We start from the raw sequence: 26,690 nt of genomic DNA on the forward strand, positions 1-26,690 counted from the left end.
AAAGGCCAATGCAGAGGTCAAATCCACAGCCATGGAAATGTTAGCACCATGAACTGAGCTCACCAGCCTGCCTGACTTTATGTAAAACATGTAATATCAAGTGTACACTTAGATAATTGAAGCACGACATGGTGCTTGTTATAACACACAGCAGGCTAGACAACAAAATCACTGGTAAATGTTCATATTAATAATGTTCTATCTGACATAGATTTAAAATCCTGTGATAATCTGTACTGCAGCAGCACACAGTCACTTCTCCCCATTTTAATTTGCTCATGACATCCATGTTGTTAACATGGCTGCATATTTGTTTTTCTATTTTTGCATTAAATGACAACCTGCAGATTTTTAAGAAAGCACTGTATGCACATCAGCACAGTTACACGGGCTGGGAATATTCAAGTTTATGGCGATATGATTTTCTCAAAGATATGTTTTGTGGTTACATGAGCTTTTCTGGAAACACATTAAAGCTCTTGTAAAGTGCCTCGGTGATTTTGCAATAGGAGCCAAATGTCGCCTTGCAGAATTGCAACCAAAATAAACAAAATGTGTTTTAAGTCATGTAGACGTAGACTTTGTCATTGGTTTCCCCCAGAAGCCCTATGGCCATAAATCTTGTGTTACTTCTATATTTGACAAGCGTCCATCCACTCCAAAGAAAGCACTGGCACTAAGCGATCGCCACTTGAAATACATACTGTACACAGCATTTGGAAACCACAATTGCAGGTTTATGTTCATAAGAAGCTCAAGCAATGATATTGTTGCAAAAAATATTCTCAGCAGTATCAGGTTTTGTTTACTCAGACTCATTTAGAACTGATTTTGATTAATTTTCATCTTGAACATTATGCATCGAACCTTTAGTAAAATTTGACTCATTTTATTGGTAAAACCTTATAGTCAATTTCTTTTCTTGGTTAGGACCAAATGTCTCATTACCCTCATTTTGATAGGTAAGAACAGACAATTGGAGATGGTTAAAGTTCAGACTTTGTGTGTTTGAGGAACAATAGTGTTGAGTTTTCTTTTATGCTGCTGTTTTAGCTTCTGTTATCGCTCTGTGTCAGTGTGAACAGGGCCCAACACATTTTTCCATTGGTGCCTTTTTAAACAGTCAATAAACAAGGCAATTACTCATAACAGCTGAATGATCTCACCAGTGTCTGTCGGATTCAAAAAAGGGAAAATTAAGATAATTTTATTAAGAGTGACCCAGAGTCCACTGCAGAGTACCACATGTGTGCCATAAACTGTTCCTTGGAAGAAAGTTATACGACAGGTCTTCAAGCTTCTAGTCCATCATCAGTCGCCCGAGCTGAATCCTGTTTAAAAGCGCTTGCCCGTTATTCTCCATGCCTAAAAACACAAAGGATTATGGGAAAGGACAGACAGGATTCTGCAGCTTTTTACAACCGGGGGATGTGGTCACGGCCTCTTGTTAGACTCCCTTTTACTGTTTTCTATTTTAGACCCTCACATGGATTAGTGCGACACATCTTGCAGGTGCTCATTACAATGACCAGTGTCACCCTTTTCCTTTCCTGCTTTAACCACACAGCCATGAGCTGCACTGGACTGGATTTGACACGAAGCCTGTAAAAACATCAGAGCTCTTTGGAGCGCCGATCTACTGTATGCCTGAATAAAATACAGGAGACACGGTCTCCAGCTTGCTCCAAACCAGAAGCAGAAACAGTAGTCTGTGCACCTCCTCATCATCACTCTTGTTACTCACGCACAGCTTTTGTGTATGTTTAATCTGAGTGTTAATGGACTGTTGTGGAGGTTGGACACACTGTGTACGGATACAATCATGATGTTCATGTGTAAAGAGGCTTGGCCGCAGTACCTCTCTGCATGTGTCAGACTGTTTCCATGCAGTTCAATCAGCGACTGAGCTCAAGCACTGAAGAAATAGCATGGAGAGCGGTTGTGTTTATTATGCTGTATTAAGTTTTAGTCAAAGAACATCTAAGAGCGAGCAGGTGCTTCTGGGCTCAGAGCATATTTGTTTTACTTTGTAAAAGACCCAGGCTGGGAAGAGGGTTTCATTTAATCCCTTTTAACAAACAGCAATTAGACTCACTAATGAGACCCTGGGTTAGATGCATTAAGACCCTCGTTTATCCTGCTTTTTCTTCCCTTTTTTCTTCTAGTCCTCCATCCTTCTTCACTTCATTTTTCCCCTTAGAGCTTCAAACAGGCAAACTCAGACACACAGATGCACATGCTTTACGTCAGCTCTGTCTGAGTTCATTCACTGGTATGTCTGAACTCTGTTGCCCTCAGTCCCACTAGCTCCAGCACCCTGTTGGAGATTCTCAATGTTTCTTAATTTAGGCCGTTTTCCCTGTGTTCCAAATACAATACCTGGAGGGGGAGGCAAACTCATAAATCCAGTCCTGTAACAACAACAACATCCAGAATGATCTGTCTTGATACTAGGGATGAGCTACTACTACTCTCCTCCGGGGGATCTCCGGTGATTGATTTACATGCAGACTCAGTCCAACTTACCAGAACGGTTTAAGAGATAAAGTAGTTCCACCTGCTGTGCCACCACGCACGCCAGGCTGGAAGGGCTAGGTCTCTGCGGAATCGGCACACGGCAGACAGCGTGCCAAGGCATGTACCAGAGGAAATCAGTGGTTACACTGGCCAAGAGATACCCCTTCTATCAGTCAGCCTTAGGACATCATAGGATGGCAGCCGCCATGCTACAAGGACACAAAGTCCTTAAGTAAGAGGGAAGGAGTTCAATCACATTGAATGAAAACATGTCTGCACCCCATTCATAAATCATGTGTCTGGTCAATACAAGCTGACAATATCTTTCTGTTTCTGTCTCACATCACTTTTTTTTACAGACTGTGGTTGAATGCACAATAAAAAGAGTCCAGTGCAGGACGTTCTGGAGCATTGCTTTTGTTGTGAAAAGACAAGATTGTGCTAATTTAACATGTGACTCTGAGAACAGGGTTAATGCCTATTTAGACATTAAAAAACAGAATTCTGTATCATTGGCTTTTCCACTTGAAAAGATTTTTTATTCCCCTCGCTTCTCCATGTCTAGAATAAGGTTTAACCTGCTGTACCTGTGTTGACTGATGTGAGGTTTATTAACTTTGAACTGAGTGAACTCATTTGCTGTGTCTAAACACAGAGCATCCACCCAAATAGACTGTTTTCACTACCCAATGTTTGTCTGCAGGACAGTGCCAAACCAGCAGTGAGAGAGGAAATAGGCTCTCAAATATGCGGTCGAGTGGACACTCTAAAAGGAAGGCATACAGGGATTTTTATTATTGTGACAACATTTGATTTAACATTTTAGATTCTCTGACCATGAAAGTCACAACATGTCCAAAGTTAGATTTCACACAAGTAGTTGCTGGTAATGCAGATAATTATTCTTTACTGCCTCACAGCCTTTTTAGCTCAGGCTGAACATAATGCCACACTGCATCTCACTGCAAATGCTGTATGAATATGTGACAGGTAAAATCACTAAATATTTATCTCTTTCTGCTCAGTGACAGCACTTCTGCGTTGGACTGCATTTACAGTTATTTACTGTACTGTTTACTGTAGATTATCTGCTCTCTGTGAATCGCAGAGACTTGCAATTTGTGAATTGTGCAGATTTCATTGTTTGAGTTTGGTGATTTTTGACCCTGCTCGCTGTCCGTTGTGTTTGGCTGTATCCTAGCAACCACAGGGGGGCGGAAATGGCATGGACCGTGAGCCCGTAGTTTCCATGGACACCGTTGATAGCAAACTGTCGGTAAAAGTTTGGAATTAGAAAAGCAACTTGAATTTCACGGTAAGTTTATACTTCAGTTCACACACGGATGTAACATATAAAGGTAGAAACGTACTTTATGTTGTATTAATGAGGAAAAGCTGAACATTGTTGTAGTTACGCCACTGTTAGTCAGCTAAAGAGTGTATGCTAGCTTTGCAAACGGTTCTAACTTTTGTGAGCGTTAGCTTCATACTAGCTAACATAAATAGTTAGCTAATTCTAATTCCCAATCCAAATGGACATTTTCTTATTGCTTGATTTGTTAGAGAAACCATAATACATTCAGTTTACAGCAAGTCAAATTTATGAGGCAAATTAATCTGTTGATGGACCTTTAAAAGCCACACACCGTTTAAGAGAATGTCGTTGTTAATGTTTCCTTTCAGAATATCCCAGCTGGTGAAATGGGGGTATCACTGACCAAGGCAGCCGAGTGGACCGGCTCTGGTACTGGTAAACTGGAGTTCACTCCAATGAATGAGTCCTTGTTGAAAGAAATCCTGTGCTTTGTGGAGCAGTTCGTCTCCCAACACCCACAGGAGGCAGAGCATGTGTTCGAGGCGCCGCTCCAGTGGAGTACCACTTTAGCGGCATCTGATTTCAAAACAGACTATGACATCAGGTTAGTCTAATCATGAGGCAGGCAGCTGGCTGGCCAGTGCTTTCAGTATTGCGTGTCTGTGCAGGATATGCTGTCACCATGGTGTCCAAACGTATTTTACCTTCGCTGTACTCAAAGCAGTAGGCTATAATTAATTTGTTTTTGAGCTTCAGTAAGACAGAGAACATTCCATTTTATTTCATCAAAAAATCTGGACTTCTTTCACAGTGTGGTTAGCTTTATGTCTCATAGCTGGGAATAGGAGAAGTACAAAAACAAAAATACAGACTCTGATCTTCCTTAATTATTTTGGCAATTATCATCTAATATAAAACAAATGAAAATAAAGATAAAACTAACGTTTTTTTGTTTTCTTTCCTCTGCAGTGAGAATGATGTACAGTCCCATGAGAAAGACAGTGAAGGGCATCCATTATTACAGCTTTCCCCTCCTACTGTTTATGTGCGCAGCTTCAGCCAGCTCTCTAAACTAGTTCATCTTGCAGATGATAAGAAGCTGGAGGAGGTTCGAGCATGTCTAGAAGGTAAGCATGGTGACCACAAGATGAGATTTGAATCTCATTTGCATCCTGAGTAGTCCAGCCACAAGCATACCACCAGAACCACAGACTTAATTTGTTTGTCCTTCTTGTTATTCTCTACAACCATCCAAAAATGCTGCCATTGGTGATCTTTAAAGGTATGCACTTTAGGGCCACAGCCAAAAAGAAATACAGGAATATATATTTGTCTGAAAGATGAGTACAAGATGAATATGGCATAACTCATTTTCATTGCTGGTAGATTTTTTTTATAGAAAGTAAATGTTGGCTTGGTCTGTTAAAAGAAATGTGTGTGGAAAAAATGCAGGACATATTAGACCAGCTGTATGGTTACTTCAAAATTAACCCAACTCACATTTTGGAAAACACTGAACAGCCTCTGATAATGAAGACTAACCTCTCTTATTTTTCAGAAAATAGAGATCCTGTGGTCAAGATTCTGGGTCCCTGCTTTGCTAACGTCTTGGAGAGAGAAGACACCCACCCCGATGTTCTGCATCTGGTAGACAAAGACCAAGCAAAGGACTCAGAGGTCAAAGTCAAGCTGTTTCACTTGCTCCGAAATATGGACAAGCAACTCCTCAGCAAGATTCTTGAAGAGATATCAGAGTGGGTGCTTCTCTTTTATCTCCTCCTACTCTCCTAGCATTCAGTCAGATTTCCCATCCATCCTTCACGACTATCCTCTTTCAGATCCACTCAAGTTTACTCTGACATGTGGTTGTTTCTGATTAGAACAGGCAGTGGGTTTATAAAAGCAACCATGAATGAACAAGATGAATTGGATGTTTGTTTTGTTTTGTTTTCCTACATTTTCATTACAGACAAGTCAGGCTTGACCCCACCGCAGTAAAGAATGACATGGAGTTGTTGAAACGGTTCTGCAGTGAAAGGGAGAAGAGGGTGTTGAAGTCAGTTCGATACACATCAGGTTTGAATTATCTCCACATTTCTCTGGGTTGCAAGGAAAGCAATTGCCATTAACACTAATGCTGGATATTCCAAAGCATAAAAAAGCCTGTGTTCTGCCGCCACAAAAGACATGGAAGTCATTATATCTGTCAGATTCCAGTTTACTAAGTCATTAGTCAGTACTTGTCTTTTGCCTATTCACAATGTAATGATCATGCCCTAACAAAGCATGTGCACACCAAATGATAAATGCAGTCTGTGTCCCCCCTTTTCTCAGGTTGAATTCACACCAAATACTTTCCAAACCAGATTTAAAATATGATGGTTACTCTGTGGCTCTGTTTTTAGTGGATGACTCATATTGCAAGTGAAACTATGGCTCTATTCTGGGCTAATGTCTCAGACTCGTGGTGCTGGGAGTGATATGTCATCCTCTTTAGCTGCCCAAGCATTTCTGATGGTTTCTCTTTTTGCTTCATTGCTAGCCCCTGTGTTGTGACTTGATACCACGCTGCACCACATGTGATCAAGTTTGCCTCAAAATGTCTGGGTTTTAACTTTTTTTCTCTTTTTTTTTTAGATTATGAATTTTCAAATGGCTGTCGTGCCCCTCTGTGGAGGCAGGTGCAGGGTGAGATTTGTTACCTTATAATTGAGCCCTTTGACACAGAGAACCTCTATATCACCTGCAGCAACGCTGGAGTTTTTCTCAATGGGGTAAGACTAGGAAGGCGAAGCACTGTGGACTACATCGATGTAAATTATTTCTTTTATCTGTGTGGGAAAATGTTCAGGGTGGTTGCTTGTCAAGATGTAAACCAACTTAAATATTTTTTTTAATTTTAACTTAAACCAAAACAATTTCAGATAGACAATTCATGGTTACACAGTCAGTTAAGTGAAAGTAGCCATGATTCTCTGTTTGATTGTCATCAGAGAGGTCATAAACTTTTTTTTTTTTTTTTTTTTTCAGTTTTCCAAGTTTCATTTGTTTAAGTAGGTAAAAGTCTCTTTGAGATTAAAATCTCTCTCAAGAGAGACTTTGGCAAGTGGTCAGCATAAAAAACATTGTTACAGCAATAAATCAAACACCATAAACAGATTGACAGCTGTCACCTGCCACAAAAAAAATGTTAAGTCCCATGTACATTGTTCCATCTGGAAAGAGCAGCATGTTTAAAAGCTTTTTTGTGCCCAAATGTGTCCTAACCTGAGGAACTGAAAGCTGTAGAGCATTGTGAGAACACCGGCCACACTGGTTTTCATTTCTACTTTTACAGTGTATTTACACAGGTAAGGAGGAACCAGTGAATGGAGAGATTTAGATTTAAAAGGCAACCCTTTAACCTGGTATGTCTACATACTTACAGTAGTGTACAAGATAACTACATACAGTAATACACATATAGAGCACAGTAGTATACAACATAGGTGCATTACTGAAGAGGTGTTGGTGGTTAATATACTGTAATTAATATTTGTATCAACAGTAAAACATTAAAATTACTAAATGTTTTCTACCTATAGATGTACCTGTCTAAATATTTGGCCTCAGAGTGTCCCTTCAAAAGAGCACTTTTGTATTTAGGGCTTCCAAATACTTGCTAAATGTGAGGAATCTCTCTGAATGTGTTTGCAATCATTTCTAAGATAGGATTTTGCATGCTGCAGCACCTTTCACTTTTTCAGTGACTTTGCTGACAAGCCGTTGGTTTCCTGTCTCTGTTTCTTCACCTGGAAATAGTTCGGCCAAGGTGAAAAAACCTACAGCCTAAAACCAAATGGGTGACACTGATGCTGAAGAAACCTCAAAGAGCACTAGTGTCTTAAACCTAATTTAGTGGTTTACATGGTTTTACACTTCCTCTTTAAGCCTGGCTAGAGATACTCTGAGTTTTCTAACCTCAGCTGTTCCAGCTGACATGTGGGTCACATTATAATTGTGGTTTTTAGAATTAATGAGTCTGTTTTTCACTTTGTTTTCACAGGGCATAAAACAGGAGGTGGCAGAGAGTGGCTATGAACGAACAAGTGATATGTACCAAGACCTGGTAACACTTCTGAAGAGCCGATCTCCGTATTTTGCTGAGAACATAAATAAGCAGGTACGGCAGAATACAGGCACATGCAATTATCATCAACACATTAATACCTCTTTTTTTGTATGTAACCTTGAATTTTAGCTCTCAAAGCAAAAAATGCGTGGGTGTTGAAATGCCTCCTTGTCCCATGAACAAGGTCCCTCTCTCTGCAGCTCTGATTTGACCAGTGATGCTGTGTGACTCATATTCATAAACAGAGTTAGGATTGTGTAATCAGTGCCTGTGCTGTACCATGCAAGTGAGCAAGTGTCTAGTTGTCACTGTGTTTAAAAATGTCTGAATTTACCTCCTCTGTGTTCCAACATCAAAAAGACTGAGCCCATGCCACCCTCCTCCCACCTTCTACCCCCTCCACACACACACACACACACACACACACACACACACACACACACACACACACACACACACACACACACACACACACACACACACACATTTATAGACACTGAATAATGCGTGATTTATTCAGCAGTGCTATTTCCTGCTTTGGTAATTTGACGACGTAACAAATCGCCTCAATAATATATTCCAGCTGCTCTCAAAAATCTTTTAATCATTTAAAAATATGATCTTTTCTTTTCTCACTCACGCTGGTGCTTGTTGGAAAATGTAGTGTCATCACAAGCTCATCAGAGCCTTTAAAAACCACTTACTGCTCACTGCCTGCTCTGTTTGGACATTGGTTCAGTGTATTAAAAGAGGAAAGGCAATAGTCTAGTCTAGTACAGCCTTTTTGAAAAATCACTGTGCAGCATATTTTTTTGTGTTTGATTTGTTATGATCATTTTCAGCAAATACAGTGTAAATATAATGAAAAACAATATTATTTACCCACTGTGAAAATCTCACTCTGAAAACAAAAATCAGTAACATCTGAGTAAAGAATTTGTTGATCTACCACTTTGGTCCAGACTGAAATATCTCATCAACTGTTTGATGTATTGCTTTAAAACAGACATTCATGATCCCCAGAGAATGAATCCTTATGACTTTGATGATTTCCTAACTTTTCCTCTTTTCCACCACCAGCCAGTTTTCGTAAAGTTTGGTACAGACATTCACTCTGCCCTTGGGCGGATTTATAATAACTTAAGTAATCCCCTGATTTTTCATCTAGTGCCATTGCCAGGTTAAAATTTGTACTGAACTTTGATTAATGACTGAATCTCTGCAAAACTGACATTCCCATCAGCCTCAGCTGCACCTAGTATAAGTTGCTGATTAGCAAATGTTAGCGTGCTAACATGCCAATCTGTGGAGGTGAAAGTGGTAAACACTGAACCTGCTAAATATCTGCATGTTAGCATTGCCATTGTGAGCATGCTATTATGACAGGCTGTGTCTGCAGTCACTCGCTATTTACTACACTGTGCACTATATTTACCCTCCACCATTCTGTTTGAGTTCAGTGTGAAATTCATGCACCGCAAAATAATGATTTAAAATTGTCTGAAATCTCAATTTACTGCCCTTTATAGAGTAAGCTAATGAGTGTCTGTTATATAGGGAGTAGTTCATGGCTAAAGAGGAAGTGATTTTAGGCAGCTTTAGTCTTTTTACACAAACAGTACAGCTTCTTAATAGCACAGAATAGTTATTTCCTTATATTTGTGAAATAGTGATTGGTCAATGTGATTCTTTAAAGTAGGTGATAGATCTAACGGTGCCATAATAATGTGGACTGGGGTTAGTGAAGACTATAATAAACCAGTGAGTTGTGCCAGGCTGAACCATGTACAAAAAAAGACATCCAGGCTTTTATGTTTTATGAGTTCTGTGTGAAGAGTGATGCCTCGAGTCTGAACAATCTAAAAATGACAGACAGCTGCCGTAAAAAGTGCTGTGAACAAGTTTGTGGAGGCACAAATCACTGTCAAGTTCTTTTTCTTTTGAAGTCTTTAGCTCTTTTGATATGTGCCTCGTAGTGTCCAGCAACTTTAGTTTCACTCTCTCTGCCTCTGCTTTATCTTACCACCCTCACATGATGATGTCAACTTTAAAATGCACTGCTTAGAAATATTTTTTATTAAGCAGACGATCAAATAACATTTGATTAAATGGTGCAATATGCATCCAATCTCCGAGATATTAAGTAATTGCAGTCATTCTTGTTGACACGATGCATTCCAATTTGAATATGAGAGTGCAGAAACACAGTCTCACATAGCTCTGGCTCAGTTCCCTGATTGCAAATCGGAGAGCCCAAAGTTGGAAGGCGATAGCCAAAGATAACAACACCTAATCTCCAAACATATCTGCTCGTTTCCAATGTGAGGAAGCATGTCTTTTTTTTACAGTTCGATTAGATTAGACAGCCTCAATCAAATGAGCAGAGGCAGCCAAAGGAGACGAGGGCTGCAACACAGGGAGGAAGTGGACTCACCTTCTCTGTTCAGTGTTGTGGATTTGTTTTGACATCACAGCATGATTGGAAATTGGACATGCTGTGTATTTGCATGCGTAAGACACTCACTGAAAAGCAAAAGCTCCATGCGTTGTAGATTTGTTTTTGTTATTCACATCCTGAAATTAATGTAGACTGCCTCACTGTCATGATCAGCCAGTAGAAACTGCTTGAATCCTGCCACTGACAGATGTTTTATGGCCAATGGCTTCCCTGCTGATTTTCCATCAGCATGGATTAAGTAATTAGACACATGCCCAAAACACATGTAAATAGTTGGGAGTTAGTTTTTAGTAGTCAAATGCTTGCAAAATAGACAAATGAATACATAAGTGCTAGTAACTGAATGTCACCTGCTATAAAAATTTTTAGAGTTTAGAACTGCAGGCGTCAGACCGGCTTAACACAGCATTGGTCTCTGTGCCTGTAGTGTTTTCAGATGCAGAGAGGCACCTGTAATTGTATGTTTTACTGTGGCATGTCAGGGAATTTGGAGTGTTCCCGTCTGTGAATGCACATGGACTTTGTCCATTTCACATATAATAGAATTAAAGAAGGTTGGTTAGCCTAATAAAGCCAGACTGTGGGTCTGTGGTTGGATGAATTGACTTGTATGTTTCCAATAGCAGGTCACTTTGTGTTTTATGAAAAACAAGTCTTTGGAAAAGTGATTGGGCCTGCTTGGCTCAAGCTTGTGCATGAACACAACTCATAGAAACACGTCTTAATTCTTTTTCCCTGCCCTTAAAAATGTTGAACTCCTAACAACCAATGACAGTCTGAGCTATTTCTGCAGAGCAGGTGTCTGTGATTAAAAACTCTCCTGCCTGCGAACCATTCATATGAGTCTCATTGGCATGCGTATATAGGTTGTAAAGTTTTGTGTAAAGACCTAGAAAAAAAATCATAACTGAATAACAGTGACATGGGGGCATTACTTTGTCTGTGCCATGCTGCAAGGTTTTTGGGTGGAGGAATGTACAGAAACAATAAACTTTTTGATGTTGTTCAGCCAATTAACAGGGGGGGGGGGCTTTTCTGTTTAAAGCATTGGGAAAGTGTTATTTAATACCAGTGCCTCAATAAAGACTGAATTGTTACACAGGCCTGCATATTTTTAATGTTTTTCATGTGTCACTGATACTGTTCTGTTGTCTTAATATGCTTCTCCTTGGAGTGATATGACCAACACTTTACAAAGGAAATTTATAGTATACAGTAATTCACCACCAGCATTTTGGTGCAAATTAAGAGAGTCTTTTTCCTTACTCTTCAGCCTCTGTCTTTTTTCCCCCCTTACCAACAGGATTTTGCAGTTCAAGAACTTCCATCAACACAAAGGATCCAGCATGTGGAATCAGTTGATATGGAGGAACAAGGCCAACCCCAGAGGTCTTACGAGCAACAGGAAAAGAATGTGCATGACAAGGCGAGACAACAGCATACGCTGAACAAGGCAGGCGGCGAGAAGAAATATGAACCATGTCCGAGATGGAAGAATCTTGGTCTCATGTCTCCATGTGGGTATGTGATAATTCCTCGTAAGATGTGTCCTGAAATATCTTTAGCCTACCACGTACTGTGCGTGGCGGGGATCCGTCTTGTTGCAGAGAAGAGATTTAGATGACAGTGATGCCAAGCCTTTGCCACATGTGTTCAATGTGTCTGCCAGCAGTCACACGTTATAAAGAGATGGTTATATGGTTTATAAATTTTAGGGCAAGTGCAAATACTCCTGAATACACAATGATCTGAGTTAATAAATAGGTTCATAGTGTGGAAACCCTTTCTGCCCAATTACAGACAGAAAACTTGGGAAAAAAAATCCCTAAAAAATCTATCACATATGGTCTTTGATTGATAAATAGATCTAGCAAGGGCTGAGCTGTTGCAGCTGTACCTAGTGATATCTGTACCCATTTGAGGAGAAACTGGCTCAAGATAAAAGTATTTCAATTGCTAAAACAAAAAAAAAAACCCTCTGAACTTTAGTCTCAAGTTGTTAAATAATGATTATGTTAGAAAAATAACCATTTTCAAAATAGAAGCAGGCATAATGACTCTTATTTCACATTATTACAGTAAAGCAGAGGAAAAGAAATCTGGTAAGAGCTCTGGAGAGGAGAGGTCTGGTGAAATACAGAAGAAAAGGTTGGGACCGGGAGCCAAGAGCAAGATGAAAGCAGAATTCTCTGTGTCGTCTTTACGTGGACGCCTGTCCTCCCAGAAAATGTAAGTGTCCTCACTTAGTTCTCCTTCATCTATAAGGGCCCTTTCTTTCTCAAGTGGAGTAACTTATACAGGATTTTGGTACTGAGAAAAAGTAAATAGTGAACTCTATAGTGGAAAGTGTAACATGCAAATATATCAGCCCATGTGCTGAACAAGATCCTGTGTAAAAACATTTTCCTGCTCCAGCTCTTTGCAGCTGCAATCGCTCAGATGTCTCCATAGTTGCGTCTGCCCACGTGCAGTATACAGAAAATGATTCCAGCTACTGTTCATTTTTTTCTGCTCATCATTTGGTGTTCAATGAAAAAAAAAAAAAAAAAAACCTCAGGGTGCTTTCACTCAGTCACCACCCAGGACGGTGTGCAGATCTGGCAGCTTCATGAAGGTCTTGTTCAGTGTTTATGTTGTTACTTCCTGGACACTCCTTCACATCGGCTGGTTCCTTCTGATAATGTGCTCCCCTGGAAATGCTATTTGTATGTACATGGGAACTGTCTCCCAGCGGTCCCATATGAATGTGTACCAAATTTCATTACTCCACAGTGCCCAATTTTCATGACACAGTTATCCAAGCGGCCCAAGCAACTTTAAAAAGCCATCTGCATTTCTGTTTGCATCAGTAGCCTAGCAAGAGTCTTTGCTCTGTATATGATGACGAGTCCAGTCATCCATTGACATTTTTCCAGTCTTTATTTTCCTGCTGCTTAGATCCTGAGGAAGTTTAAACTTGACACTTGAATTTCAAAATCCTTAATCGGTCTCCGTGTGTGGGATGACCAAGCTGTTTTTCCATATAAAACACCGGAAAAGAGATCTGATGATATCCTATTCCATCCTTTTGTCTGGCTGTGTGTTGTCCAGCTATTACACTGTCCCACACCTTTGAAGATTGTTATCTGCGGTCAAAAGTGCACTGTTATCTGGTCTTTTTCTGTTCAGTAAGACCCCAGCAGGAGCCATGCCAGTGGAACTTTCCAGTGAGAGTTCATGTGAGAGTGAGGAGGAAGAGGAGCAGACAGAGCGACGTCCGGAGAGCAACACAGAACTGCCCTCTGAATACTGGCAGATCCAGAAACTGGTCAAGTACCTCAAGGTACGGCACTGTCACCTTGGACTGTGTTTTTTTTTTCTGTTGGATTTCAAGCCAAACTAGATATTTGTTACAGAGAGCTGTGCTACTGCAGGCGAAGGCAGGCCACAACTGACAGGAAACAGTAAAGTCCATGCTGCTTTTCTGTCATATGTACAAGAATTTTGATGCTATCCTGAATCAGTATTCAAATTTCCAAAACCTCGTCTGAACTGTCGTGTGTGGAAAATAATAGTTAGTCACGGATTTGCAGAAGGACTTAGCATAGATAGCAACACGAAAGGTAATGTTCCAATCACATAATCCCACCTGTGTGTTTTGCCTCAGGGTGCATCAAGGTGCGATTCGGTAAAAAGAGGATGTCGGATGAAATAAGGTGCAGGTTCGTCTCGTTTAAAGTGGTTCTTTGTAGGAAGATACCTATTGAAGTGGCTGGCTCGGCTCGTGGATTCCTGGTTTCTGACACAGGCCTGTTTGGTTGCACATGTGAGCCAAGGCACAGGGGAAAGAGCTGTCTGACGGCAGCAGCTGTACGCACTGTTTGCCCACGCCGCAGAAGCATAAAAATGAAGCGCGCCGGTGATAGGTCTGACAGGGCATATGGTGAATATTAATGTGTCAAAACATGGAAGGAAAAGAAAAGAGGACAGAAACGCCAATGACCCAGACTGGCTGGGAATACCTCCGACCACTTGACTTCTGAGATTATCCTGCCTCACTCAGTGGTCCTTATTATCTCTTTATCTGGACAGTATCATTTAGACAGATTATATTAACATGGACTGCATTTACTCTGTTTTGACAGGAATCTGTTTGTTGCAAGTTGCAAACCTGTCGCTTTCTGTTCAGCAGTAAAATACCTTAAATCCTACCTCGATTTAAAGAACATTAAATGAGTAACATGTTTTTATACTGTATAGGATTTCTTGACACTACCAGCAGTTTGTGTTTTGAGTTCCATGGCTTGGTGCTAAATAAGATTGTTCACAGTGCAACCGAGCAAATCTTTTATAGAAAATACCGCTGTAAAGTTCAGTTTGAGTCAGATATTTTTAGCTTAGCAAAATAGAATATAATGGAAGGAAATTCCCACTCTAAAAGCAGGCTGCTGCTCCTTTCCAGAAGGGAAAAAAAGAAGATGTAAATGATATGAAAAGAGGCAAATTCAGATTAAAAAAAAAAACCTCACTGGTTTGTATATTTTATGCTTTTCAGCTGGATTGTGTGTGCGTGTGTGTGTGCGTGTGTGTGTGTCTGTTCCTGCTGCAACAAGATGCAGCACTGCAGTAACCAACATGTCCCAGCTTTCTATCTCTCTGGAAACCACACAGCATAGTTATTTATGGGGTTTGTCCAGTAGTCATTTTATAATATCATTACCATCAGACGCTGAAACTTACCATGAGCCAAGTTAAATATCTGTTTTATTTTAGGAGGAGATCTTTTTTTCCCCTTTTCCCTTGCACTATAGACAGCCGTTTGTACTCTAGTAAGTTTAACACTTTCATAAAGCGACACATGGATGTTCTGTTTTGTGTTTTAATGATATTTATGGAGGAATATTTGCCTGGGGTTCCGATGTGTTTGTTTTCATACCTGTATGACTGGAGATCTGCGCCTGTAAAATGGTCACATGGTCTCACAAAATCCAGCATGCAGATTTAAATGTGTGTCCAGCACACATGGGTTCATGTTTGTGTGATTGTGTGGCTGTACTGTATGTAGGAGACATCTGTAACATACCGACATGGGAAATTAATTTTAACAAATTTCACCCTCCTAATTCCAGTCTGTGATGCATCAGTTCCACAGTGTAAGCAAACATTTTATTATACTTTATATTTAAGCATTTATATTTATAGGCCGCATGCTATACATATATAATTACATAATGTACAGCCCATAGGCCTTCAGTAGATTATGGAAACAAGAAAAGCAAAGTAACAGCCTTGCTAAGAGATGGGTTAAAGGGTTTTGTTACTAGTCAGGACAGGAAAAACTCCACGTGGTAAGTTTAGCAACAAAGCCAAAAAATGCCATTTTACTATTTTGTCTGCCTTTAAAGAAAAACAAAATTCGACAGCTGCTATCAGTTAGACTGGCCTGTGGCTTTCCAAACAAAAAACAATTTTCATATTCTCACAGATGTAAATATTGTGTCTGATATACAATGTGTTACTAGTTAACAGGTAAACATTTCAATATTGTGTGGTGTAAACATTTTCATAATTGACTGTTTGACAGTCCGTTTTTAGAATTTAGTTTTTTCTGAACAGGCCTTCTCTCATCTTTTTTGATTAGTCACAACAAAAGGAAGATTTATGAAACCGCTTTCAAGAGTCACTACAAGTGCAACTTTTCTCCATGGCTTTAAAAATGGTGCTTCTGTTACTATAAATGTATCTTAGAAGTATTAGAGGTAGAAGTATTATAGATTAACAAGCTGATGTGGGTCCTGACACACATGTTTTTGTGCTCAGGCCTCATTAAGGTTGCTCCCCCTCTGCTGGGCAGTCATAGTACTACTGCCCCGCTCATCTCTCACGAGAACCATTCTGCTGATTGCTTCACTAACCCTAACCCTAATCCTGTCTCCAGTGAACAGCAGTCAGCATCAGCTCATTTTCTTTGTAACTCATTATGCTTTAAGTAGTCAGACATTTTGATGCTTTTTTTTTTTAATAACTATAGCACTCAATTAAAACATTCAATTTTTACTGCTTGTAATGCATTTACTACCTGTGTAATCTGGATAATTTACTTACAAGAATAATTACATCATTTCATTCTCATGAGTTAAGCAACTTTTCAACTCGAAGACCTGACAGCAGACATTTGCTCGGCATGCACTTCACTAATTTTATGACAGCGAGGCTTGTAAAGTGATCAGGTTTTATGTTATAGGAGATCTGATGTCAAATATGAACTAAGAAACAACCAGTAATCATTCATTCTCTCTCTACAGTACCTTTCCCATAATAGAGCAGGAGATTGGGTTTGTTCTTGTCATTAGTAGCCTTCCCTCTGAGTCTGCTGTAGACTGCACAGACGTAAGAAACCTCATGCATCCTCTACGGCTCGACCTCTGCCAAGATCCAGCACTTCTCTCTTACACCAAGCTCTATGAAGCACTGGCAGTGGCCCTAGTCTACCTAACATACACTCTTGTGTATCTGAGCACTTATACTCAAAATGCACGTCCACCACTGTTGGCATGAGGTCCAAGCCACACACACACACTTGTACACAAAATATACACAACAAAACTCCATTAAGAAAAGGGCCTGAGGTCAACAGGGTATCATTTACAGCCCTGTTAACCCTATCCCTGCTCCCACATGCTTAGTGCTGTGATTTATAGGCCTAGAGTGGTTCAGGCAGGGCAGTCTGTGTCTGAAGAATCCAGTCTGCCGCTGCAGAGGAACCAGACTAGAATAAGACCTCCATTCAGTGGAGGGAAGGCTTCAGCTATTTAGTAGCTCAGGCTGAGACACCTGCAGTAAGGGAAGAGACAAAATGCGTAAAGCATCTTTAAGTGGCTGATATCGAGTTCACCTCGTGAATGGAATTCAGTGCTTCAAACAGCTAAATCTTTTCTAAAACCATTTTTAATCATGTAATTTCATTAGATAAGGGGATAAAGCATTTATACAGTCATCTCTAAAATCTTCTGTCACTGCATTTTACCTCAGTGATTTGGAATATTATTTGATTTTATTTTACAGCTATGTTACCACTGTGGCTCTGTGAATGGCATTGTCGGTCAGTTGGTCCTCAGAGGATGAATCCAGCTGACTTTGCTGATTTCCTGATTTTTCATCTAGCACCCCCATGAGGTTGAAATATCTTGATAACTATTGAAAATGTATATATATTCAAGGTCCCTGGAGGATTAATTCTATTGATCTTGGTTAGTATTTGACTTTTCCTTTCATGCCAACATGAAATTAACGTTTTCCAGTAGATGTCAAATATCTTGACATCTACTGGATGGACTGGCACAAAATATTATACAGATATTCATGGTTTCCATATGGTGTATACTACTGACTTTGACGATCCCCTGACTTTTCCTATTGCCACCATGGGTTTAACATTTTAGTTTCACAACTGTTGCGTAGATTGCAACCAAATTTTCTTATTAAATATTGATTATTGAAATCCCAAGCTAGCAGCTCATGGGATCCAGTATCTGCCATGATACTGCACAGATCTTGGACTACTTTTTGAGATTCTTGTTCAGAGGTTGAACAGTGGTTGAATTCATTCCACCCTGAGCATCTGCCCCTACGATGCTCAGGGAGAGTCAAAGATCTTACACCATAAAAGACTGTCAGATGTTGTCAATGTTTTAAAGAATGTCGACAATACTTCAAGACCAAAGCTAACAAAAATGAAAGCATATGATCTGTTTTCTGTTCTCCCAGCTATCACTCCTAAACATAGCTTTTTTTTTTTTCTGTTTTTACAAGGTAGGAACCTCGCCTGCCGAATCCTTTGAAGAGTGAGAATGGGTGAGACAAAGGAAGCAGTAGATCCACTGCTGTTAATGGGCAAATGTTTCACATTTAGGCTAGCGTCATGATATGGAGAACACGTGGCCATTATCCTGCTGTGTCAGAGCACTGCTCTAAGAGGGAGATATGATCAAACACCACTTGAAACTTTGGTATAGGCCTGCACTGATGAGCCACCCTGTCCAGCGGCTGCATGAAACAGATTCCTGCCCCAGCTTTCTATACAGAGATGGGCTATTTTCTTCTTATGTGGGTAGCTGATAGCAGGACATGTTATGTTCTTATGTTTGGTTGAAATAATCTATTTAGGATGGCCCTGAAGTCTCAAACTGTTTGCGAAGTGTGCAACCAATAAAGGCCTATAAAGTTTGGAATGGTGGAGGTGTCCTTGAATCCACTAAATGAGAATTCTATCTGTGGCACATTTAAACCACTGCAAAAATGAAATAATATTCGATTGTTCACTTGCCAGGAGATTTTGGACTGGACGTTTGAGTGTCACATATCAAAGCCATGTAGCAGGTCTAGTATTACAGCAGCTAAATCTTGCATTTTCGTGCCATGAACTTCTGTTTTATCTGACTACTGATTTTTTTCCCCCTTGCATGATCAAAACCATTGCATGTCAACAAAGGTTGTTATGCAACTGCATATAATACAGACTATATATGGTAATAGAAAACCACTGTTGGTGCCAACTTTAACCATCTCAAAGCGCCAACCCTAAGACTGGTATTTTAAGTGTCATAATTCTGTCAACATTCGTCCACAACTGGGACATGATGGGGATTTATTCAGTGTGAGCAGAATCTGAAAAAAGACAGCAAGTATTTGGAAACTAAATTTAGAGGAAAACAGTAAAATAGAGGCAAAACAATAGAATAGAGGCAGTAAAATAATGTTCTTTTTTATCTTAAGGGCAATGCCTAATGGTTTCTGAACTTGACACTGTTGTTGGAGCTCAGTACTCACTTAGCAAATAATTTCTTTCCATCAGTGTTTACCACCACAAAGCTAAACACTTACCAGGCTGTGGTATAAACAAAACAACCCCAGCAGGAGTGGTACTATTGGGGAGAGGGAGGGGAGGGCAATGGAGAGAGGTCTCTATTCTCCTCCCTTTTCCAAATGTCTGTTTCATGTTGAATGGTTTCCTCTTCCTTTCTGTCTCCCATTTTCATTCATTCATGTTTGGCATTATTGTTTCAGGGAGGCGACCAGACAGCCACTGTGCTCACTCTGTGCGCCATGATGGACTTTAATTTGATGCAGGAGACATGCCAACTGGCCATCCGGGACGTAGGTGGCCTTGAAGTTCTCATTAACTTGCTGGATACAGATGAAGTCAAATGCAAAGTGAGTAGCTGTGCCAAAGCTGGACCTGCATGGCCTGCAGGCATGAACAGAGCTGTTCATGTGTGCCAGCCTGTGTTTTAGTTACAGAAACACTAGTTCTGGGTTCAGAACGTGCCTTTAAATACACAGGGTAGCAATTATTCCCCAGTATGCCTAATGGCATGTGTGGGTGTTTTTAAACCTGTTTTTATTATTATTTATTATTAAATAGAGACCTAATGTTGGCATAGACACAATAGTTTCAATCAAACTAAACTATTATTTTTAAAGTCTCATACTTACTGTTAATGTTTGCTGTGTGTGTATATGTTTGTGATTAGATTGGATCTCTGAAAATCCTGAAAAAGATAAGCCATAACGTCCAAATCCGTCGGACCATTGTTGACATGGGGGGTCTGCAGAGCATTGTGAAGATTCTGGACTCACCAGTCAAGGACCTCAAGGCCTTAGCTGCAGAGACCATCGCCAACGTGGCAAGGTTCCGCAGGGCAAGAAGAACTGTCAGGCAATATGGCGGTATCAAGAAACTGGTGAGTGTAAGGACAGAAAAATGTAAATTCAAGCTAGTGTAACATGATCTCCGCACTGCCAGCGTGGAGTGCAGCAGAGAAAACTGTACACCAGAACCTGATCTTTCTGTACTGGCATTACTGAAAAAATTTTATGTCACACGCTGGCAGATTTTCCATGAAAAACACTTGTCTGTTTATGTCTGTGTCAGCTAGATTGTGATTTAATACAAACATTTTGTACTAAACCACAGACACCTTGGAAACTTTGGAAGGACACAATGGCGTCTTATTCCGATGTATTCCACATATTATAACTACTATTTGCTTTTATTTTAAAGCGTAAAACACATTTCTAAACTTTGCTGAACTGTTTTGATGCACAGCAAATCAATCATCCATTCATGTCCTTTTCACTCTGTGCAGCAGATGCCAGATAGCGGCCCATCCATTTTTAAAACACCCCAGAATGGGTTCTGTGGTAAAACAGATAGAATGTCCCTTACATCCTCTGACCTGCATTCATGTTTGTTGACAGAGGGACCTGTGATTAAAGCCTGCATGCCTTGTATATTTTCCTCAGCCCCAAATCGGATGTTCTCATGTGCGAGTCACTCACGTAGGCAGATTAATTTCACGCTATGCGACGAGACCACCTAACTGTGCTGTGGGTAATAGCTTTGCCTGCTTTGCCTGCTCTGTCTCACTGGCCAAGAACGATGGATTAGAACCCTGAATGATGGCCATAAACTGTCACACTGGGCTTTTCAGGCCTAACATCAACATCTACGCTGACAGTTTTCCACTCCTAACATCTTGCTTTTTCATCCTTGCAGACTCAGTGGTACTAGAATTTTAATTACACCCTTAATCACAGCCAACAACTTGCTATTACCATCTGACACCATCCATTATCAACCCAATTCTGCAAGAAAACTTTTCAGAGTCTTAGAATTTATGTCGAGTTCATCAAGTTTGTGTAAATGTGTGTATGGAGATTTTCTGCTTAAACATGTGTGGTCTGCCTGCCTCTCTGCACACATTTTTATGTTTGTGTTTATCCACTGCTCAGGTAAAGCTGCTGGACTGCGTGCCTAATTTAGCCAACCTTACTGCAGACCAGGAGAAGGATGTAGAGGTGGCCCGATGTGGAGCTTTAGCACTGTGGAGCTGCAGCAAGAGTACCAAGAACAAGGAGGCCATCCGTAAGGCCGGGGGCATCCCGCTGCTGGGACGGTTGCTCAAGTCACCACATGAGAACATGCTTATCCCTGTGGTGGGCACCCTGCAGGAGTGTGCCTCGGAGGTGAGAGGGGGCATATTATTGTACTTTTTGTGGCACATATAAGTATAAAATATTTTCAGGGAGGTATGCAGAATAACAATAGATTAAAAAAGGATATTTACCTAAATACACAGATTAGAAAAGCATGACAAAAAAATTTGTGTTGGTACAAATGTGACGCAATTTATATTTTTCATGTTTATGTGGATCCTTCGTTGGTGTGTCACTACAGGAAAGATACAGGATTTCCATTCAAACTGAGGGCATGATCAAAGATTTGGTGACAAACCTAAGCAGTGACAACGATGAGCTACAAATGCACTGCGCCAGTGCAATTTTCAAGGTACCTGTTTTTCCACACCTCTAAACTGTGTCAGCTTATACACTGTGAAAAAAGTTACTGATCTGGAAAAATAGGATATGGATAAAAATAGGTCTCTGAGATGTCTTTGACTCCTCTGATGTAGATCTTGAGCCTCTCTTTTGCTTTGCAGTGTGCAGAGGACAAGCAAACCCGTGACCTGGTGCGTGAGTACAAAGGTCTGCAGCCTCTGTTTTCCCTGCTAGGCAAGGCGGACAACAAGCAGCTCCTGGCTGCTACCACTGGGGCCATCTGGAAGTGCTCCATCAGCATGGAGAATGTGGCTAAGTATGACTGGACTCAGGGTCTCATCTTATTACCTCTCATTAAAACATGTGGACTCACACACATCTGAACTTAACATACCAGAGATACAGAAACACATTGTAGCCATATCATTTTTGATGTATGACTATTACTATATTCGCGTGCCCATGAGTATTGCACTGATATTCTGGAATGAATATTTGCCATTTTGCAATTAAGGCATGTGGGATATGCTGCTATTTTTCGGGTTTTGGGAGCAATCATTGGACATTTATAAAGTGCACTCGTAATATGAGTTGTCTTGCTTGTCTTGCTCTTGCTTGTCAGCTCTGTGCCTTGCACACAAACCAACTAGATACCAGATAGGAACTTTAATGGGAGTATGCATGTATTCATTTTCTCTATCAATGTAAACAGCTTAGTAGAAATATTGTCCTTTTTGGAATAAGTGCATAAACTGGAATATTTGTGCATGTAAATGTACTGTGTTTACATGGAGTTGTAACAGATTTGCATGACTTTGACAAATCATTGACTGTACAGCAATCTAATGAGCCTCAGTGCAGAAGAGAGTTAATTACAATTAGGCATTTCACCCACATGTGCCCATGACTTTCAGAAAGTAGGTTTGCTAAGCTGATGTGGTTAACAGCAGCCTTATAGTATGTGAATACTTTAATAGGAGCAGTGGATACAGAACACAAGGGATTCAGCCAACTTGCGTGCGTTAGCGTTGTCATGCCATCATCACATATGTTACTTTTATGGCGACTCCCATTCATTCATCACGAGTTGTGTCACTTTTTCCACTTGCATGCTGTTGTCATGTCTCCCTTTCCTTTACCACTGTGTTGGTTTGAAGTGATTATTTGCTTCAAGTGTAAAGTTTTGGTAAGGATTCTATTAGCTCTGATCTTTTATGTGAGTGTTTGCCGCTAGAATTCAGTCTTTTCCACTGTTAACAAAGGCTGAAGTAAATGTGCTGATTTTATAGACTTCAGTGATATGATAGTCAGGGCCTGTTAGTATTGAACCAAGAGGCATAGTGAAAGAGTCAGCCTTGAGACTCTGATTTTCTAATGTCAGAAAACGCAGGCTAACAGAGCCTTTAATCATTTGTCATGTAAAGCAGAGGTTTATTTAAGTGTCATTTAGCCTGGTTCTTTCAGCAGTGACATTTCTGGAATGGTTTTTGACTTGCACTTTACTGTCAGATGATTCTTAAGTCAGTAATTTTCCATTTAAAATAAATAATGCCCAGAGACCGTGCCCTGGCAGCCCCATACATTTCCTCCAGCGCTCCCTTGAAAGAATGATTTAGCTGTATTTATTTTCTTATTCAGTGAGAGGCTGGGGACATAATATATAAAACACATGCACTGATTTAATACCTTGGTAACATATTAATCAGTTCAAAACCTTCTCTCTCCAGTGTAGTCAAGAAAGTGATAAGACATTTTATTTTAATCATTTTTATGATAAAGAGTATTTTTAAAGTTTATGGATTTTCACTGAGGTGCGATTATGTGAAAATGCTTTTCTTCTGACTCAAATGCTGTATAGGTTAAATTGCAGTGGAATTCTAAAAATAACAAGAAAAAGGCTCAGCAGCACTCACAGGGATCTTTGTGCACTTCATATATCATAACTGACAGAATGATATCCTACATTTAAAGTCTAAGTTAAGTCCTCCCAACTGGAACTGAGTGTCTGCTGCCACATCGAGTTAAGCGAGGATTCCTTTGCAGAAGCAGTAGCATGACGATAACATTCTTTTAAACCAAGATGGACAGATCACTGTCTGTTTAACCCACGCTATGAAATAAAATCATTTGGGGGAATTTATTTATATGATTGTTTAACGATAATATTTTTTTATTACTTAGACAAGACAGTTCTGTTTTCATGGAACAAAATCAAGGTTTTAAAATGGCTTCTTAATAAATTTTTAACAAAAAAAAAAAAAAAAGTAAAAAAAACAAAAAACACACCCTCCTGACTGCAGCTTGGCCTGATGATAAAACAAGTTAACTGCACTGGCCATGAGTAATGTGGCAGCTTAATACACTTGCTGCCAGTACAGGCCTTGTGCCATACGTAATGACTTGTCACACTGCTGCGATGTAAAATGGTTATACTACTACTGATAATAACAGTAATAGAAATAATTAAAATCACATGCGAAGCACATTTAGTGACACTTCATTAACAAACACAAAATATCACAGCCTTCACTCTAAATTTAACATGTCACAAATGTATCTTAGTGAGCTTACTAAAGGGCCATAATATGACCAGAGTTCTCATTTAGTGTTTTTTTCCCCTGTGTGTTACGTTTTATTTTGTTTTTTGGGATGATGTGGGCAGTTAGGTGTGAATGAAGGTGAAATTTGGCCACCTCTTCAGGGGGAAACCAGCATGATGCACAGCAAATGTTTTTAATGCGCACTTGAATGTGTAAGTGGATCTGTTTTTTCGTTCTCTCTCGGGCTTATTTGAATCACTTAAAATGTCTAGGTCAGGCAAAAGCTTGGAATTAAGTGACCGAGCCATTACTGTCAAAAAGGAAAGGCTGCTAATGGTGACAGGGTTTTAGGGGCATGCGCTCATTTCAGAATCAATCATAGGCTGAGCGGTGTACTGAAATGAAAATCATTTTGGAATATAGTTTGCCACAGCAATAATGGGAGGCAGAGACTGGATTTTTTTCCCCCCTCTTTTAATTCATTAAGAACTTGGTCAAATGAAACAGACCTCGTGGCCCTTTGCAAACAACATGATTTTTTTCCTTTATGTGACTGATGATTTGCGTGGTCTGGACAGTATAGGGGTCGGGGGGACCTCCACTCAAGACAAGTAGCAGCATGTGTTATCCATTTTCCTGATTAATGATGCATCAAAATGAGAGATGATTGATGCCCCGAACTGTAATTACATTCATAACTTAAGTGTGTTTGTTTAAAGACCACATAAGCTTATGTTTTTCGTATCACTTTCGTTCCAGTATTACAGAGACGGCTATACCTGAGCCTAAGTTATACTGTATGTACTAGGAAAATACCTTTGTAAAAGTCTTGCTTGGAAACACTGCAACATAATTTTGTGCAGATTTATGGATGCATCGATATGTGGCCATGAGAGCCTGTATATGGAGGTGTTATGGACACACAAAAATGCAGTAAAAAGCCTTAACAAAAGAGTGAGGGAATAACTTTGCAATGGAAAGTCACAACTGCCAAGTCTTGGACTGTATTTGCCAGCGCAGTAATGTTTGGGGTCAAGATTGTGGGGTTTGCTTCCAATTACTGACTACCCCTCCATCTTACCTCTGTTCCAGCCCTATGATGAGCAGACCATAATTGCCCCTCCAAATGATACTTCTCCTTAACTCACAAAAGTTCTGTGCTCACCCAAGTGATTCGCTACTCTGCTGTTTTCTTTCAAATAGATCAATCTGTCTGTTCAATTTTAGGTTAATCAACTATCTATCTCCTCGTGGTCATTGCTAAGAATCTCAGGGTTCCTGAAATATCTTACTTTCAGTTGGGCCTGCCGTAAAACCCTAGTTAAGGGGTAGCATTTAAGCTTTCTGCACTTAGTTGAATGTGTGACTAGCGCAGATGAATGGGGAAAGGAAAAGGCAGACAATCAATCATAAAAATCTGCTGCACAGAAGCCCCACTGTGGTTCCTGTGTCTTCTGACAGGCTTTAATAAGCTTCCAGTTGTGTGGAGCCCAGTGTTTGCAGTAGAAGCCGCTTCAGGCAGCTTTATGTAATGTTACTCTTGCCATCACGTAATTACTTGAGTTGGGACTGGCTTAACAAAAATAGACATGACTTACCGTTCATTTATCAAAAGTTATGTCTGTGATTACAAGATAATTCTGCTGTAGTCAACTGCAGATGACACTTCAGTGATGGCATAGGAAAACCATTGTTTTTCTTTATGGTGAATTTCACTGATGTTAACTTTGGCAGCTCCTCTGTTCATTAGCAGTGTTTTCACTTGCAAGAATAGGCTGTCTGTCAGTGGACCCCGACCAAAACCAAATGACCTTGGCCATCTACAATAGCTCACGGACCATGGTGCCAGCAACCGTAACTGTGAATAAAAACAGTCGTAGAACTTAAGTGTACATCAGAGGTTTGTTGAGGTTTTTTGCAACCGCATTATATCCCTTTTAAATGTTTACTATAGTTTACCACTCTACAGCACTGGCAAACAAGGCAAAATCACGGCAAAAGAAGGAGGGAGAGTCTCCAAACCACAGCAAAGCTTTGTATGTACAAGGGACAACTGTGAGCAGTCGTGGGAAAACTGCCTGTACTGCTGGGTTACAGTAAGAGATCTGTGCCCATGTGGCTGAGGGCACTGTAGCGGCCACTTGGACAACTGATAGCAGTTTTAGCCACACTAGTGGTGTGGCTCATGTGATGGTAATGTTGGTCTGTCAGTCTGTCTATCTGCTGGTCAGACCACCACTTTGGTCCAGAAGGTAACAACTATTGACCAGATTGGCATTACATTCATGGTCCCCAGAGGGTGAATCATCATGATCCCCTGGCTTTTCATCTAGAGCCACTACATTCATTGATGCCAACTATCATTGAATGTAATAGATAAATCAGTGTGAAGAGATTAATTCATATGATCTCTGCCTCTCTTCTTCTTCT

At 40.2% G+C, this 26,690-nt stretch overlaps 1 protein-coding gene across 1 annotated transcript in view; it reads left to right on the forward strand.

Moving 5' to 3' along the window:
• The first annotated feature begins 4,218 nt into the window (after positions 1-4,218).
• Positions 4,219-26,690, forward strand: part of odad2 (outer dynein arm docking complex subunit 2) — a 35,379-nt gene continuing 12,907 nt past the window's right edge. The window contains exons 1-14 of the mRNA XM_041065475.1: positions 4,219-4,436; positions 4,802-4,959; positions 5,391-5,586; positions 5,802-5,908; positions 6,470-6,606; positions 7,878-7,994; positions 11,705-11,922; positions 12,481-12,630; positions 13,570-13,723; positions 19,447-19,593; positions 19,914-20,129; positions 21,181-21,408; positions 21,620-21,730; positions 21,882-22,036. Coding sequence (XP_040921409.1) covers positions 4,219-4,436; positions 4,802-4,959; positions 5,391-5,586; positions 5,802-5,908; positions 6,470-6,606; positions 7,878-7,994; positions 11,705-11,922; positions 12,481-12,630; positions 13,570-13,723; positions 19,447-19,593; positions 19,914-20,129; positions 21,181-21,408; positions 21,620-21,730; positions 21,882-22,036 — 2,312 coding nt within the window. The remainder of the gene's footprint in view (positions 4,437-4,801; positions 4,960-5,390; positions 5,587-5,801; positions 5,909-6,469; positions 6,607-7,877; positions 7,995-11,704; positions 11,923-12,480; positions 12,631-13,569; positions 13,724-19,446; positions 19,594-19,913; positions 20,130-21,180; positions 21,409-21,619; positions 21,731-21,881; positions 22,037-26,690) is intronic.

This window comes from Toxotes jaculatrix, chromosome 20, assembly GCF_017976425.1.
Source record: "Toxotes jaculatrix isolate fToxJac2 chromosome 20, fToxJac2.pri, whole genome shotgun sequence".
NCBI classification, from domain to species: Eukaryota; Metazoa; Chordata; class Actinopteri; family Toxotidae; genus Toxotes; species Toxotes jaculatrix.